The sequence below is a fragment of the Molothrus aeneus genome, chromosome 3, assembly GCF_037042795.1.
Source record: "Molothrus aeneus isolate 106 chromosome 3, BPBGC_Maene_1.0, whole genome shotgun sequence".
Lineage (NCBI taxonomy): Eukaryota > Metazoa > Chordata > Aves > Passeriformes > Icteridae > Molothrus > Molothrus aeneus.
The window spans coordinates 24,190,928-24,210,120 of NC_089648.1; the positions used below are offsets into that span (position 1 = coordinate 24,190,928).

General features: G+C 39.7%; 1 protein-coding gene across 1 annotated transcript in view; it reads right to left on the bottom strand.

Moving 5' to 3' along the window:
* THADA (THADA armadillo repeat containing) overlaps nucleotides 1-19,193 on the bottom strand; it is a 153,044-nt gene that overhangs the window by 16,262 nt on the left and 117,589 nt on the right. The window contains exons 32-36 of the mRNA XM_066546497.1: nucleotides 18,255-18,667; nucleotides 17,784-17,905; nucleotides 16,387-16,459; nucleotides 14,402-14,546; nucleotides 11,133-11,261 (exon numbers count right to left, since the gene is read on the bottom strand). Of these exons, the coding sequence (XP_066402594.1) occupies nucleotides 11,133-11,261; nucleotides 14,402-14,546; nucleotides 16,387-16,459; nucleotides 17,784-17,905; nucleotides 18,255-18,667 (882 nt within the window). The remainder of the gene's footprint in view (nucleotides 1-11,132; nucleotides 11,262-14,401; nucleotides 14,547-16,386; nucleotides 16,460-17,783; nucleotides 17,906-18,254; nucleotides 18,668-19,193) is intronic.

Here is a 19,193-nt window from a genome sequence, read left to right on the forward strand (position 1 = left end):
CTGGTACTGTAAGCAGCTGCCATAAATAATTCTGCTCCTCAAGGTGGTTTCAACCATCTTGCTCTAAATCTAATAAATCAAAACCCCTTTATATAAAGTCTAGTTCTCAAAATTTACATTTCTAGGCTTCCCAAGGATGTTTAACTTTACTTCCTCAAGCATGAGAAATCAATTTGTTCAACTAAGCCAGTTCCAAGTCCTCCTTGAAAGCTCTCATTTGGAACTGATTATAGGAAAAAAAAAGACACATTGAGTTTTACACATCTCAGGTTTTGAAGTAAGAGCCCATTGTGGCCCACAACTGCTTCCCCCCACCTCCCCTCCACCAACACATCAGGAATTAAAGTAACCAAATCAGTGGGAAGGCTGTGGCACAGGAAATCAGTAATACAATAAAACCAACTTTCATTCTAAGGCGCTGCTTTGACTCCGTCACAGGTAGGAATTATCTTGGTCATTACAAATTTCAAGTGCTGACTTAGGTGAAAACAAGGTGGTGGTTTAGGTTAGTTTGCAAAGGTATTTATATCCTCTACCTCACTCCCACCCACAAACACACTAATGAAATTCTGTGTGCAAAACTCTGCTTGCAGGAATGGATCATCTCCTCACTCTTGGTGAAGTACCTCTGGGATCTGATGGGAATTCCAGCTCAGCCTTTATATGGAGCTCCATTTGTGTATAGATCTGCCTGCCCAGGGCTCTCCCAAGTCCTTCCCTTCAGAACTTCCAGCATCCAGTACTCAACTGCACTGTGTGGGAAGTTAATATGCAGGATCCCAAAAATATCAGAGATGCTGGTCCATGTCCATTTGGAGTCCTGCATCTGAAGGAATCTGAGGAGGAGTGGGGCGGTCACAGGCTGTGGATAACCAAAGCCTTTTTGTGCACTCCCAGTTAGAACAGCACCCTATTTGTTCTACCTTTCACCTGTGCCAGGCAACAAAGGATCAGAAAGCTACCACCAGCTTCCATATCCCAGTTTCTAACTATGCCTAACCTCTAGCTGAATGCTCTGAGAAAGTGAGCTCCATTTAAAATGAAATTATTTTCTATTAATTTGTACGCAACTCCCCTTAATTCCTCCAGTATTCTTCTTTTCCTTATTCCCTTTTCTCAATTGCCAACCAAAGAACAATCCTTCTTGAAGTAACAATATTTCTATTGTTGCTTGGCTACTTTTCAATATAATCTAGCTTTAAAAATTACTTTTAAATAGTACTTGTCCTGTATATCAGATTACTCAGGGAGCCATTGTTTTTTCAAAAAGAAACTGACTGGACATCTTTGTCCTTTCATAGTACCAGTGAAACAGAAGAAGCAGTATCAATAAAAGAACTGCAGCAACTGGTCAGCAAAATAACACAATTTGTGCCCAGACTTCATTTTTAGAGATAAAGGACAAGCTACAACCTTGTAAGTGCAAGTTTCCTATCAGCATTTTTACTAATAAAATTGGAGTCAATTAATTCAAATAAAACACCTAAACCTTGGTGTAACAAGAGCTGAATACAGTGGCAAAATGCCACAGAGACTACAGGCCAGCTGTTGCAAACTTCTTGTATCACAGAACTTCAATTACATCTCTAATTAATCTGTTAAAATAATATTTCACAAGTCTAGATATTATTTTAGAGCTTAATATTTTTCTTGATTATTAGCATGCCCACAATTAGCAATGTAGAATGCCAGCTACAAAAAGCAAACAAGAAACCAAAACAGCAAACCCTCACAACTCTTCCTGGCCTAGGTTTAAAAACTAGCCAATGTAGGGTGATAGAACAATTTCTTTTCCCCTGGCCTTCCCTGACAATCTGTCACGCTCTTGTGGAGCAGAGTACATTTGCTCCAAAGCACTGAGTCTTCTGCACTTCCAGCTTGTTTAGAGAAAGCACCAAATAGCTCTATTCAGAAGAATATCATCAGTTCTTCCGGTTTTGTTTACTTCTGCAGAGGCTGATTTCACAGTTTACTGGCCTAGTTTGCAAAATTACTTTTTCAATGAAGATAATTAAGACTGCTGCTTACTTCTTCTATGATTAATCAGGATTAAAAATCAAAGCAATTTTTGTTAGACTGAAATACCATGGATCTCTCTCAGAAATAAAGTGAAATGCTTTCAAGCAGATGATCATCAATGGTGCTATTTTGCTTATATCAAAAGGGCACACACTTGTTAAGCTAACAGGAACAACACTTTTACACTTTTATCAGAAAACCTGGCTTCATAACCTTAGGAAGTTTCATACAGAACTGCAGGAGTATGTGTATTCACTCTGGTTTCAAGTCAGTGCTTCTTCATATTTTACTCACACACAAAGACTTCCAAGTTTAGGAGGTAAGCTGTGGATAACAAACAGCCTTACTCTACACTCGCATCAGAAAGGGAAAAAAAAAAAGCAGTCAGCAAATTCAGTGATGGATCCCTGAGCCCAAAGAGTTTCTGAACAAAAATATTTAAGTCATATTTTCATCCAACTCTTCCTCTGTATCTAAGGAAGACAGTTAAATATTATTCAAGAGTCACCATTAAACCAGGAAGTGATCGTACTACAAATGCAATTTTAAGACCTAATTACTTTCCAGTCAGATCTTCCAGAAGTTTTCATAACAACAGGAGATATTTTAAGGATGCAAAAGTAGAATGCCACACATAACATAAATACTATTACAAAGACAAAATATACCTATTAGCATAAAAATATTATGCAACCAGCTCAAATCTGCTTCTGAAACAGCCCTGAATTTATTCTAGCAGAAAGACCAGATGAATTCATTTACACTCCTAGTCCTCAATTCCTTCATCCTTGCAACTGACATGTAATTGTTACCTTCTTAGAATTACTACAGAAGATGTAAAAAAAACCCCAAATTATACCTTCTAGCCACAGTAAGTGTTTCATAATCTTTACCACGTGTCATTTTGCTCTCTGGAAGAAACTTCTTAAATGTGAGGTCATCATAGTCATCAAGTAGTCACCAAATGGCACAGGTATTTGCCACTTACCTAGTTTGCCAAGATTTAAATGGTCATCATTACATATTTGTCTCTCAACATAAATCCTTCTCCATGCAGGTGCATGAGAAGTATTGACCATTAAAAGCTTGGAAAGGATAAAATGATGCAGCCAGAGTCAGGGTCCCTTAAGCAGAAGGTTCAACACTGAACATTTTAGGGAGAATACTGTTTTTTTTTCTGTTTGAACCCTACCTCCTTATGATCCTACAATTACAGACAGCTTAAGAGGTGCCTGTCAGTGATGTTCCCTTTCATGGATTACACTACTCTTCAGTAACATGTGGTGCACTTCACCCTGCAGAGTGTTCTGGTCATTCTGGGCAGCACCCACTGCCTCCTTTGCCAGGGCCCACGTCAGAGCATTCCCAGAATACACACCCAGCTGTGTGACCTTCCCCCTGTCCTCAACAGGCCCTATCTAATGGAACTGAAGAGATCTCATCACCTTACAGTGTCTCAATACAAAGTCCTACACCGTGTTTGAACGGATCACTGCAAACTGCTGCTACTGCTTTACACCTCTCCACTGAGGCCTCAAGACATATTCCTTGTAACAGGGTATCACAGATTCCATATACAACTTTCTGAAAATAAACCTAAAATTGTAGAAAATCATTCTGCAACAGGAGCAGCTCTGCTTTGCTGTGATTTTTTTCTGCTTTTGACTGTATTGCATCTTTTTCATATTCTCTTCTGCCTGGATGGGTCTTGTCTATGTCTATTCTGCTTTCTACTGCTTAAAGGCCATTTGGATAAATGCCTCCCATTTAAATCTTAACATTCAGCTCAAAAGGCTCCTCTTTCATAGCAGGCTTAGAAATTCTGTTTAGTGAGCTGCACATCTAGTTACCAGAATGCAGTTATCAAGAATATTCACAAAGCGGAAGAAATCCTTGAGCTGATTCCAGAAAAAAATTTCATTAACCATCTTTCCAATTGTCCCCAGTACAGGGAACATAAACATATTTTGGCTAATATGATTAGCAGTTTTCCATTAGTAACCCAGACAACACTGTGAGAACTTCTGGACTGTGCCCAAGAACCCGTGGCATATCACAAGATCTGTCTGGGAGATTTTTCTCACCAACAAGTTCCAAAATTATAAGCAATTCTCAAGGCAGCTTGAAAATCATGAAAGGTAATAAGTGCATTTTAAATGGTCTTTCCAAAACGCTGTTTTTACCTACCCATGGCATTAGCAAGGACCTGAAATTCATCCATTTGAGGGAAGCTGTTAACTTTCCACACCACAGCAGCTGTATCACAGCAAGTCACGTGTCTAGAATGAAAGTGCTCAGTCTTCTGTGTGCAGCTGCAGCCACCCACCCACAGCACTACCAACCACTCCACTCTCAGGCTGGCTAGAGGAAGAGCTCCAGGCAGCAGTATCAGCAAGCTCTTTTTACAGCCAGGTACTTCTGACTTCGTGCTTTTTGTAACCCCTCCATCACACCTCTAAACAGAGGAAAATCAAATGCCAGAATAGAGAAGAAAATGCACAAGTTTGACTTTAATCAAGCAAAGGAAATTTCATCACCTATGATCTTGCCAGTTAATGCATCCTTGAACCAGTCTGCATGCATGCAATTCCCTAGTTTATGTTTGGGCAATTACCACTTATTCCTCAAAGCCAGGCAGCTGCCAGAACTGGTTTTAAGAGCCACAACTAAAGGAGCTGTCTGGGGCCTCAGAGGCCCATTAGCCTAACCTGAACATCAGGGCAAGTCATCTAGTGCATGAGAAAAGAAGAACCCTCACACTAATCTTTGTTCAGGATCAGAGTAACCTGACATTTGTTTTATTCACCACAGCCCTCCCACCTGCCTCACTGGCAGGCTACACCTACAGCACGGAAGTAGAGCAAAAGGTGGGTAATCCATTCCCTAGTCTGGCAAGAGCATGAACACACCCATCACATGAAAAGGACAGTTCTGAACAGTTTGCTGGCATCTCTTCTTTATATTTCATTGAGAGAGACACAGTGACTCAAACCATGTATACTGCACACAGCAGTGGGGCACAGCTTCTAACCCCCAGTTATTTCCTCATCTCCAATCCCACAGCATGGACTTAGCACCTGGCAAGTAAACAGGTCTAGGGAGAGGGGTTAACTTGACATGCTCGTGAACTAAAGCTTTAAGAAACCTATTTAATGCATTTACCCAATAATAAACATGAGCAACAAAAGCCTTTTCAGCTATGGACAAAGTTGGCACTTACTTTAATGAATAGTTTGAACACAGTTTCTAATGCCAGCAAGCAAATGAGGCAATGAATAAAGCAAAATATCTTTCTTCACTGTTTCCCATATGATATGTAGGATGCTTTAATTGTGCAGCTACACACCACCAATGTTAATGGTATTTTTAGCATTTAAACACTACCAAGGTCCATTCAGCATTTTAGGTTTTCCCAGCACTTACTCATAGCTGTTTCAACTGGAGCAACTGGCAGTAGATGAAATCTGAGCCACTTGTCCTGAAATGCTTCATAGACTAGTTGTAAAGGACATTTGGGGTATAAGTTTTGGGATCATGCCAGTCACCCATGATTTGCTGATATCACCTGTGGTGTTGATGATGACTGCCAGACCATTGTGCTGCATTAACATCACACAGACTGCTTATCTCTTATCTCTTCCTCAAGTGATTTACTAGATCTTCTAAGGGCACACATGTATGAAACCTTTTGCACAGCTTTAGGTTCAACAAGGAAGATTTTTAGAGGACAGGAACAAGAAACATAAATCTGAGCAGGATTTCTTCTCCCCTTGTTTCTTTCAAATGTTAATATAGCAAGTCTGATCATCCCTTAACTTCCCCTACCTCTGCTAAGGCTTATTTACACCATCACTGTGCCAAAAAAAACCCCCCCACATAAACCTTCTTCCACTCACAATCATGACAGCCACGCCTACTCTAGGCTCATGAAGCCCTTCGGTTTGAATTTCCCTGGACTTTTACACTAATGATGTGTGGGGAAAGAAAACTGAGGTGCAAGCAACAAGCAGCTTTGCTGCTCTCCATGCTGAAGTGACAGCATGGTTCACAGAGAAAGGTTCTACCCAGTCAGATGGTTAGGTCTAAAGTCTTTCTAAGTCTAAAAGAGAATTCAGAGACACCTTGAAAACTTTTCAGTGCTTCAATCTAATTCAATGATATTTTTTCTTCCCCCACCTCCACCTCAAGCAGCACATTTTAACTTCTCCCTTTACATACATTTATACTCGCTGGCAAATAAACAAAATAAAAGTTTCTGAAATGCTCCTACATGCCTGAAACAATAAGATAAACCTGAAGTAGTGTGGGCCATTAAAACAGTCAACACCCAGCAGTGAAGACTTCCACAGGAATCTTAATCTGCTCAGTAGTGCCATCCCCTTCCCAATAGGATGGTGAAAAGTCAGTTCAGAAGGTGGAGTCAGCTTCTTTAAACCAGCTAGCTAATAAATTCATTTTTCCTTGCTGGTGAATCAAAAAAGCAGGACACTTGTCACTTTCACTGATCATTTTCACCAAAGATAAAAACTAGACTCTATCAAGAAGGGAGCAACCATCAAGAGAAGAAAAGAGAACTTGGTCTTTTGCTCAGAAACTCCTGGTACAGGAGTATTAGCTATTGCTATTTCTTAAGCATGTGAAATGGAACCAAAGCAATGGAGTTAATACATCTGAAATTTTAGCCAGTGGATTAAAACTGACTACATCATGTTGAGAATTACTCAAAAACATAGAGATGTAACAATAACATTAGACTGATTTTCAAAGATGCTCCCACTGCACCCAGTGAAGGTGGTGCTCAGCGTGGGCCTGGGCTGCACAAGCTCTGCAGCAGCCACACAGCTGAGCCCAGGAGCTAACTTGCTCATCTCTGTACAAAACTGCTATTTCACAACAAAAGTAGCAAAATGTCCCGAAGTCCTCAATTATATTCCAGAAGAGTATTTAGGCTGCTAAATCATTCAGGCACTTTCAAAAGATTTCCTCAAGTTTGCAAATCTAATTGCTCTTCTAAGCTTAATTCAGCTAAATTTTAAAAATCAGCTAAATTGGTGCTAATGCTGATGACACTAAAAATGCCCTTAAACTCATTTAAGGTTAATTTGGTAATTTACCAGCATAAAGGTTAAGCTGACTAAAGGTGTTTTTTAATACAGAATTTTATAGAATTTGATTGGCTTGGCTATAATGGTAGAAAAATAGTTTATTCAAACTTCTCTAATACTGTTAAGCTCATAACTTTACTTCATATAATTCTTCTCTAGATTAAAAAAAAAAGTCATGGAGGAAAATGACACCAAAAATACAGTTTTGGTTCTAACACAGATACTTGCATTTTTCAGGATATTTAGCAAAGTGATCACCAGTAAGGAAAAAGCACTCTTGTTTCTCCACCTTAAATCATCTTTCTTGTAAGGAGTAACTCTCTTGTATAAAAAATGCTGCTGTGAATAGGTCTAGACTTTACACAGCCATGGGTCACTAATTTAATTAGATTTCAAAGCAACTATTCTACCTTTACACTGAATACAATACTTCCTGTACCCTCCCTCATACTAAAAGGAATAAAACAATCCACCAGAGGTTTACACCTCAATGCATGAGGAAACAACAACAAAGTGTACACACAATACCCTGAGTTACAGATGGGGATTATATTGTTCCACTTATTAGGAAAACCTTAACTACCTGCTAAGTTGGTATTTTTAGCAAGGAAAACAGAAGCTTTCCTCCTTTCTGGTGAGACAGAATTCTGTTTGACCTGCTCTGCTCAGAAATGACTGCCATCATCCAACCTCAGTAACTTCCCCAACCAAATATGAGCTTTTGCACATACTAAAAACATAAAACAAGCTTCTCTGTATGAATAAAATACATTTTAGAAGAGAACTTTACTTGTAACAGTAGAGGCTCTTGCCTTCTATAAGACAACAGTAGCGCTTGTAGGGTTTTGCTTGGAGGTGAATAGCAGGGTAGGGTGAGGATAGGGGTCCTGCAGTGTATCATCCTTTGGTCTTTTGAACTTTTCTCCTGGGGCTACAATTTCCACAGGGTTCTTGGATCACATGTGTTCCCACACATTTCTGACTCCACTGCTTAGGGCTTTCCTAATTTCAGTGATCCAAAGCTGCATGGATTAGTTACCTGAGGAGACTGGGGGTTTTGCCCTCAACAAAACCATGAGGAAAAACAAGAAACTAAGTTCATATTCTCCTCCAGGAGAGCTCATGTAGCATTTCAAAGAATTACACTAGATAGGAGCTGTTACTGGAAGTGAAAGCACACTATAATAGACAGGATCATTTGCCTCCAGTTTCACCATCTCTAAATGACATGAAAACACCTATTATTTGACACTATCATCCTGCTACAGGTTTCTGCTGTTATTCAGCAACACACATGTAAAGGAGAACCATGCTACAAAAACTCTATGATCAGTCTATGCAAATAGACTTTGCTACTGTTAACAACAATTCAACTTCACCTTACTCTGCTGAACAGGATGCTAATTCAGCTTTGGTCTGACTGTGACACACAAGCACATAACCCTTCCCACTCTTCCACATGAAAACAAGATACCAGCTGGTATTACACAGGAAGGGCAGGGGCAGTTGCCAGGCTATAATCACCAATTCTTCTGGATCTCAATATAAATGAAGCACTTATGACATTGATTCCCTAGGCAGATCTTCTGCAGGCAGCTCTAGGCTACTCCTCCCTTACATGCTGTGTACACAGTGAGAAAAGAGAATTTTGTGAGGAACGGATATGAAGATGCTAGCACCAAAATTTCTGGCAAGTCCAGAGCTTGTATTTTGTTAGCAGCATTCCTCCTCTCTGTATGGCAAATTAACAGCAGTAAAAGATGAAACACACCATAACCCATTCCTCCAGTGCAGCATTTCTGGAAATATAATGGCTACTAGGACACAACACTTTTGATGCACAAATGAAGCTGAAATTATAATTGTCTCTTTACTCTCTCCAGTTAGCTAGTGGTAATGGTAATGACATAAAAGTGAAACAATTACAGAATGTATAAAAACAGGTTTCTAAACATCCATTCCTACTTCTGATCTCAAGTCATCTTTCTGATCTCATGACAAAACTACTGGGCCATAATGCTAATTTATCATTGTATAATGGAAACGAAAAGTCAGTTAATTTACCATATCCAGTAATTTGTTATAAAGTAAGAATTTTAAAGAGAGCTGTTTCACAGCTTCTATCAATTTCAGTCTGTGGGTTCAGTTATCCTAAAGTCAGTGCTGTGATGAAAAATCAGACTTTCATGGTATGAAAACTTGAAAAAAATTAGCAGATATTTGAATGTAATTTAAAAATTCCCACGACAGAGAGGCCTAGTGTTCCATGAAAAGTCTAAACCACAGACACAAACATATTGCATACTCTCACATGAACATGAAAAGAAAGGGGGGTAAATGAAAGTAAACAAACAACATACAAAGATGAGTTTATTTTATTCTGGTTATAAATAAAAACCACAAGGGCAAAATTGCTCCCCCAAAAGCTAGGAAGCAAATCACAAAAAGTGAAAAGAGGTTAGTGGGGAAAAAAGATCACAAGAAGGAATACCAATGATGAAGAATTGACATGAAAGGAAACTGAATTATCTCTTTTCAAATGCAGCATTCTCGTCTAGTCACAGAAGACAGACATTGATTTCATTGCAAGAAGTTTAACTGAAAAAACAGGAAGGCACAGCTAAGTGTAACTAAGGGGTTAACAGAAGTTTGGGGAGTGGGTCCCTATCCTAATTAGGAACATAGTAAATAAAAAACAATTATTATGTTATCCCCTCAATTATGGTCACTTCAGCTTTACAAAGTGGTAAGCTATAAGAGGAAGCACTGAGGTGACCTTAGCATTAATTAGGAGACAGAGGACAGAGCTCTCACCCAATTACAGGAAAATATCCCTTGGCACCAGGATACAACAGGGAAGAAGGGAGGAGATACAGGGCTCAGAGGGACAATCCAGCACCATATTATTCCCAAAGAAAGGACCATCTCGAGACATTTGAGGATGTCCCCAAAGCCCAGCACTGGGGACCTCAGGCACATGCACACAGAGCCCCTTGATACTCAAGAGAGCTGTAGCTGGGACTAGAGAAACTGTCAGAGCTGTGGGATTTACCAGGAAGATGAAAGCTGCCCATGCCATATTCCTCCTTTTACCTTCTTCTACCCCATAGCTCTGTGCCTGAACAGTCCCAGCTGGAAACCACACCTGCCACAGGAGCAGATTCCTGGCTCCTTCTATCTACAACAGTGGCAAACATCATTTTACTGCCTTTTCTTATTTTTTTTTAAACCACAGAGCTGCTTTATCTCCAACCTAGCAGAAGTTCACATGGAGAGGGCTGGCTAATTTGAACTGACTGCAGACAAGCTGGTACAGGCATTACTGAGTAGCACAGACCAGGGACCACCAGAGAGTGATGAGCTTGGTAGTAAACTCTAATTTATTCCCAACACACGGAAGAATGTGTCAGCAAAGACTCTCAAAGTGAAGCACATTAATTAGTTAAGCCTACTCAAGTTTTGTGGCTATTTTAAAATTAACAGGGTTGAGTAAATTAGGGCAAGCAGACAAAAGGCCCACATCCTTAAAAGCACATTGTGGGTATGCTGTGAATTGTCTTTGTTGATCTGGATCTAAATGGATTTCAAGGTCTAATAATGAATCAATGAGTTGAATACTGCTTCCCAGATTCCTATCTGTGATTAGGCTCTTATAACAACCTGAGATTCAAGGAGTGTCTTGCACTGTATTATTAGACCAGAGCTGGTATTAAAGAACTTTCAAACTGAAATTATGTGGATATTGACTCATCACAGCACGAACTATAAAGCTGAGTCCTGCTTTGTTGTCTTTTTTACATCTCCATGTAATCATATGCAAATTAAACTAAGAACAGTCATGGTAAAATAATAAAGCACAGTGGGCATCAAATTTGGTGTTATCTTTTATGGTACATAATTCTAGGAGATGGATGAAGCACCTTACAGTTAGCAAGAAATTTGTGATGAGAAGAGAAACACTTTTGCCTCCAAAACATTCAATAATATTTAAAAGTAATGTTAACGTACCTCCTTCATTGCTCTTTTTTTCCAACTGTGCCACTTGTATCACTTCAGCAGCAGCATCCCTTACTACCAAGTCTTCATTCTGCAGCAGTAGAATCACACATTTCCACAGACCAAGGGTATCAGACAGTCCTATATTTATTTGTGGAGAAAAATTAGAGCTCTATTTCTTATATGCATTCAAAGAAGTTAGAAAGTTCTGTTTCCACACCTAAACACAACACATGAAAGACATTGGCAAATCACTGAGAGACAGACTGGCAGTAGAACCAAAGTATTTTCAGCATCTGTGAACCTTATCTAGGTGGCAGACTCAGCTTGGTTTAAACAGTGGGCAACAGATAAGAGAATGGGCCTCTCTCTCTCTGGATTCAACTTTAGTCCTGAGTGCTCTCCATTTTCTACAATTTCTAGGAGTGCAGAATTCCTGTTTGGCAACTTCAAAAATTCTGTGGCTGGAGATTGATCACTGATCCACACACTGCTCATGGATTTGCTGCTGAAATCTGCCTGGAGCAGAGGCTGCCAAATCAAGTTTTCTTCATATACTGCCAGTGGTGCTGGACAGAAGTGCCATTCCCTGCTGGAAACAGCTACTGACCACACCTTCCAGGGATCTACCTTCACCTCCTTCTCCCACATCCAGTGTCCCCAGCACTCACCAGCAGGCCCTGCCAGCCCTACAGCCACTCTCTGTTGGAAACCAGTTCAATCCATGGGGTGATCACACGTACACAGCTAAGACTAACCAGAGAGAAGTGCTGAGAGGGAGGTGCTGATCTGGTACTGCCCAAGCAGGCAGACAGCACACACCACCCCAGTGGCAACCCACACCTCACAAGCCATGCTTCCCTTGCAGACCCTCATGCCATTTATTGCTGCAACAGCATGCATGACTAGCTCAAGTCACACATCTGTACTCCTAGGTTTGCTAGAGTACTCTTCAGCTGACTTTTCAGGTCCTGTTGAACACCTTGATTAAAGGAATCCACTGGAAGCTCACTTTAAGATGCAGCCAGCTGTGAGATATTACTTTCTGGTGACCACAGACAACAAAAGAGTTGCGTTTCACTGCTGGTTTTCTTTTACCATGTTTTCAGCAGGTTTGTCAGAGATTTGTATAACAAGGCTAGCCAGACAAATACATAGCTGTATTTCACTGCTTGGCCAAAGTAAATTGCTCCAGGCTTTACTACACAGGCAGAAGAAGCATTCCTGTATTACCTGTAACTTCCTGTGGCAATGGCATGAAGTATAATTACTTCAGAAAGAAGTTGCTTTTTTTTCCTAGCATGACACATTCAATAATATTATACTGGTACAGCTAGGGCAGAATAATTATTCCCCTAGAGATTCAATACTCAGATTTCCCACCTAAACAAGTTTCTATTGTATCTCCAGAACCAGTGCAAGTCTACAAAGGGAATGTGCATAAAGACCTTTTCTGAACCCTCAAGCAGCTTGATGAAGAGATGATGGGGTCACCCAGAACATACAGACTACCATTCACCCTCTTTCTCTTAGGAACACAGTAATGGAAGCTCTTGGGACTGACTACAACTCCATTTCATACAACCACAGTTTCCTTTAACTCCTACTTTTTAGTATATGTGGTCAAGCAAGCTGATGCAGAAGAAGGCACAGAAGTCAGAGCTGTTTACATGCACACAAACCCTTGAAGGGAACTATCCTGGGTTTATACCACTCCAACTAATCACCAGCCCATGCCCTTGATTTGCAAACGCCCCACTGCAATACTGACAGTTTCACAGTTGTGAAGATCCCCAGATTGACAATTCTAGGTACTATGAAGGGTGAGCTCTGCATCTTTCTTCCCCTGGATCAATTTTAAGAGCTAATTCAGATGGTTTGCCCACTGAGGACTTGGGGCTCTATTCTCTGGGCTGTTTGGGGAGCATTTATTTTTGTTTACTTGTCTGTTTTCATTTGTTTTGTTAGGATTTTACACACAGGATACAAACTGCTGCTCTGTTTTATTTCAGACCTTCACATCTGCCTGACTGGAAAGCATGGAAATCAGTAACTGTTTTGACAAGATCAAAGAGGAAACTGTTGTCCATCATCAATGGACCACATCCAAATAACAACAGATGACTAGCACAGCATTTGGGAGGTTTTCACTCCAATACTTCCACTGTCTTCATTTGACATAAAATGATAATGATGTCTGTATTGTGAAGAGCTTTATCTAGATGATGAAGGTTAAGATTTCCAGAGCTGACACTATAAACACTTAATAGTGCAATGTCTACCTCATATAGATTTAGCTCTGGTGAATGTTACCAATACCTCTTAAAAGGCACATCTCAGAATAATAGCTAATTTTTCCCAAAACCATTATCTACAGATTAAGAAATACTCTGTTCTTTTTGTATAAGAAATATTTGTATCCAGGCCACATGGATGGACTGAAGCTACTTAAACTAAAAACATTTACATAACTACACTGGAATGAAGTATCATGGAGTTAAAAGTATCTAAAACTGTCTGTTCTGTTCAGAATGCAAAAGAATTTCTTTATCATCTAGTACTACCTATTCTTGCATATCTCCTGTCCCTTTAGTCACAAAATCTCCCATTTTCTATTCACAGAAGGCAGAGGGGGAAAAAAAGCTAAAAGAAAAACCCCATCTATTCTCCAGAACAAAACAGAGTTTCACTTAGCTTTCCCTCCCAGTCACTATATGTACTGTTGAATAAGGCCATGTAGTTTTTTTTTGTTCTCCTTCTTTCTTTGTTTTCTAAAGAGACAGCCTAATGTTAACTTCAAACAAAAATCCTTATACCTGGCAGATATCATGTGATCCAATTATTAATTATTCTCATAGTAGAACGTGTCTCTCATTTCTAGACCGAAGACCTTCATTCCAACATCCAGCCAGCACAGCTTTGCTACACTCCCAGTGTTAAACTAAACTATGTCCAGCCCATCAACAGAGTACTACAGAAAGATTCAAGTCACAGAACAATTGCAAGCCAGTAACTCTGTACACCAGTGTATAGTGACCTGGAGACATAACAACATCTAATGTGCCCCTTCTGCTGAGTTATTGCCAGAGGCTGGGCACATGTGCTTTTTCTACCAGAATCTAAATAAATCTATACCTTTAGTAATTAAATCCTATTAAAATTTTCAAAAACCCTTTTTGATGTAATTATGTTTTGACTGTGCATACACATACATTTGAAATCATGTATTAATGGATTTCAGAAAAAAAAAAAATCCAGAAAATTACTTTCAGGCTACTTACCAAGGATGAGCTTCTCACTGCTCAGAAGGAATGATGTTATACTTTTAAGAACTTCAGCAGCTGCTAACAGCATCTCTGTCTCTTGCTCATCTTCACAAAAATACATTATCAGATGAACCCATTTTCCCAAGACTTCTTCTGAAATCTGAAGGCACAGAACATGTGAGAAATATGCTGCACCTCTTACCATCACATTGAACCATGGCCTGCCTAAAGGAGACTGCTCATTAGTAAATGCCCAGTTTTTCCAAAGTGGTGAAACCCACACGAACATTTAAAAGTTGGGAAATTTTCTTTTAGTAAGAGCAGTATTCACAGGGAAGTCTTTGACTCTGTCCCTTCACAGCAGAGTCACCAATGACCACACAAGTCAAAGAGTATTTTTGTGTCCTCAGTCCTTCTATACCTGCATGCCAAGGACAAATATGCTGGTCCTTAGCTGAATTTCAGGGTGTTCCTCTCTGCCCATCCCTCCAGCCTGTCAAGGTCCTTCTGAAGGGCTGCAGAGCCCTCTGGGGTATCACCCAGTGCTCCCAGCTTTGTGCTGTCAGTGAATTTGCTGAGGAGGCACCTGCCCCTTCACCCAAGTCATTGATGAAGAAGTTAAACAATACTGGGGCCTGTATTGACCCTTGGGACACCACAAGTGGCAGGGATCCAGCTAGACCCTGTGACACTGCTTATGACCCTCTGGGATGTGCATTCAGCCAGCTCTCAACCCACTTCATTAACTGAGGAATAAAGGAAACCTCATCATACTCTGCCTCATTCTGCCTGGTACAGGGCCATGTACCTGCACTGCACAAAAGGACACAGACAGAGCATGTCCTACAGATTCTATAACAGGTGAAAACAAAAAATAAAAATCTCCTAAGATGTTACAATTATTCAAATTTCAAGCAGACACATGGACAGACTATGTAGAAAGACAGAACTTAACTTTTACCTCACGGAAGAGAAAATCCCTTCCACAGATGTAAATACTAAATGCAAGTCCAAAGAAAGAATTTAGAAGGAAATCTGATGTACCTGGCCTTTCCCAAAGCCAAAAGCTCTCTCTGTAGGTATATCTTAGACCTCCCATGACTGATATGCTTATTAGAGAAAGCTGTTGCAGCATTTCTATATAAGATTTTTACAGCATTTTTCATTAATTCTGCTTTGTTATGTTAACTGGAAGTACTCACACTATGCCTTTCCTTTAACTAAAAAGATTTAGTATCACAATTCATGTTCCTCAATTGTGTGCAAATGTGATATTATATTTTTTATAATGAGATATGGTTATTAGCATATAATAAGAAACCATTCTGCTGCTCATTCTGTGAAAAATAAAAGCTTTGTAAGGAAAATAATCTTCCTTTTAAAATAGATCATGAGAGTTTTGTTTGTTTTAAAATATCCACTAAGTGGATTTGAAAATACTTTAAAAAATGTCTAGCACTAAAGCTGCTTCTGCACTGCTCTACACATACATATGTGACATCACACAGACTGACAATTTAAAATCAAAAGAAATCTGAGCTGGCTGGGAACTGCACCCAACCACTGCTTCAGCTTCGTGCCTTCCCATCCAACGTACTCTCCTGTGGGCTCTCCAAAAATCAAGAAACCACAACAAAGCTGCAGCTCAGTAAATGAGCTGGACTCAGAACAAGCATTAAACACCACAGGCATTTCCCTTTCTACATTATAGTGACCGTTTTGGATGAGCTGAGAAGCTGAAATTACTCCATCAAAAATACTTATGTATGTATTTAACTTGAAATTACTTTGAGAGGGATGTACTGAGATGATATTCATGGCTGAGTCATTTCAGAACATGGCAGTGTATTCAGAGAGGAAGACATAATGATGAATGTCAAAAATGACGAATGGACACAAGAAAACACAAGCTTGGGGTCTTTATCTAAAAGAAGCCACGTTACTGCAATCACTAAGAACTCCAGGATTACAAAACTGTTAACCAGCTCCATTTCCCTTACCTGCTGATGGTTCTGCAAAAGGTGGATAATCAATCTGGAGGCAAATTTGAGAGCTATGGTTTGACCTTCAGGGCTGAGGAAAAAAAGGCAAAGGACATTTCAAAAAGCCAGCTATTTCTGTCATCATTTCATCTCTAGAAGAAAACCAGCCAGCTCTTAATTATTTCTGATGATCACCAATGGATATTTTTCAAGCTGAGCACTTGAAGCTTTTACATTAGAGATCTAGATGTTAGCTAAATTCTCAGCTGACATGCCAATGAAACATGCCCTTACTTTCACTTCTCTCATGTGTACTTTCTATTTACATACTTCTCATAGAAGAATAAATTTGAAAATGGAACCTGAGTCAAATAAACCAGACATTATTTTAAATTGTGAACAAATGCATCTCTTGAAGCTGGTGTTTAGCTGCGGGAATATCTCTTCTACAGCTGCTAAGCAGGATCTAAGGATATGGCTCAGGGCACCGTGGCTGCTGAAGCCTATTCCCACCGTAGGGAATGGCAACACCTGAGCAGCAAGCCCTGCTATTCCAGCCCCTTCCCTCTAACAGCACCAGTCAGTGGTATTTTACCTCCAGTACCTTACTTCATGCCAGAAATGACCACTCCCAGCATCATCATTTGAACTTGAACAATTCAGGGCGAATCAGCAGCAAATATGCACAGTTATAAAATGCAGTTCTACACTCTCTATATTCAATGTTTGTAACACTGGACTGCAATGTTTGCATGGCTTAAAAAGCCATCAGAAGCAGGATGTCATACCCTTAGTCTGGACACTGTAAGCCTGTTTGTGCATTCCATTATGAATGCATGGGCACAGCTCTAATTCAGTAGGACCTACAATCTGGCTCCAGATTTCCAGTGCTTTCTGCTGACTTTACAGTCTGTGTAAGGAGTGCAAACCCTAAGGATTAGGATTAACCATTTCTGCCAATCCAACAAGTTAAATGAGATCTGCTGTTTTTTCTACAAACCATCTGCCCATAAACCAGGATAGGAGGGATGGCAGATTCACAGCAACTGAGTGCAGGGCTGCATCATTAATACTAATTGTTAATTCTACAGTAAAGTGGGTGTTTCCCAGTTACCATTCAGGAAGAACTATGCTCACTGGCTATCACTGGACAGCCAAAGTAACTTCCTGTTTCAGGAACTGTACAACTGGACATTTACAGGGTGCTAGAATTACTTGTGGGCCTTTTGAATAATTCAGATAAAGGTCTTATTTATTTGAAAAACTCTCATGAACCCACTTTGTTCAAATATGCCACACTCTCTTTTCTGAAACACAGATTTTTAAATGAAAGTGCAGTCCCAAACCAATATATTAATGTTCAACATTGAAAGTTTTTAAAATGTAAGTATTTCAACATGCATGACAGACCATACCTGCTGGAGATATCTGCAAGGTTTAAACTCCAGGTTAACAGCTGATTTGGATTCATTTTTATAGAGCATTCAGTCTTTGGAAGAACATTTCTGAGATCCATATTATAAAGAATTTCCAGCACCTGCAGACACAATTCACAAACAAAGAATTTACAGACATTCTCAATAGGAATGTGCACATTTGAGATCAATAAAACACTGGCTTAAGCTCCACTCCAAGAACAAAAGGAATCTCTCTGGACAGTTCTAAGAAAGGAAAGAGGAAGTTCTTGCTTTTACACAAGAACATCTGTTACAAAATTAATGCACAGCTCCTGTTCAGTGTAAAAATCCCAACTACTCAACTACTATTTAAAAAGCATAATGCATGATTGAAATATATTTTTGAAAATTACAATCATGACCTAAAAATTAAAAACATAATTATTCACTGAAAACATACAAAATGTCAATAAAAAAGCACCCTCTTACCTTGCAAAAACACTGGGGATTTGTTTCCTTCAGAGCCATTGTGAGAAGAGTGTCTTCCAAATCAGTGGGTAAACATAATACACCTCCTCTTCCTTCTGCAATCTGCTTGGAATTTCTTTGTCTCAGGCCCAGCAGTGTTGCTTCCAATGCCAGCAGCCGCACTTCATGGAACTCACAGTGCAGGAGATGAGCCACTGACAGCGAGGGCTTGGCCATTTCCTCTGCAGCTGCTGAACCACAGCTCTGCATGTCAGGACCTGCAGTCACTGACAGCACTGATATTACAAGTTTGGTGATGCTCTGGAGATATTGTATCAGTCCTGGCACTGCAGATGAGTAGGGAATACCAGACACCAATTCAGAGTCTGAAATGACTCTCTTCATCTCTTCCCAAAAGTCAAGGAATTGCATTCCTGCAATGAGAGTAACACTTACTAAAGTGAACAAATAGATGATGTTACCATCTGCTTCAGACTGTGAAGCTGACAAATATCAGGTATGCAAAAGGTATCATAAGGTAAATTCAGGCATGAAATGAAAATCAGAGTTGTCCTTCATTTTAAACTGATTCCAAATTATAAAAAAGCTTTGCTAGATATCACATTCATATTTAAATCAAAAGAAACAAGGACACAAAGTTTTCTGAGAACTCTGATCAACACATGAGCTAGAAGTTTCAAACAACTTAAAAATGCTACAGCACCTTGCAGATTGCCTGCAATCTTTACCAATTACATCTGTTTGGTATTTCTTTCAACCAAGCTAGTAATACAATACTGCAAATTGTACAAGCCTCCCATTTCTGCCATTGCAGAAAGTGATTAAAACAAATAAACTATTAAGTATCTGTGGAAAAAATGTGGATAGTTAGCTCTAAAATCAGAGACCGGACTGAATAAAGTGCTGTCTGTCAGACTACTCAGCTGCAACTAAAATCAG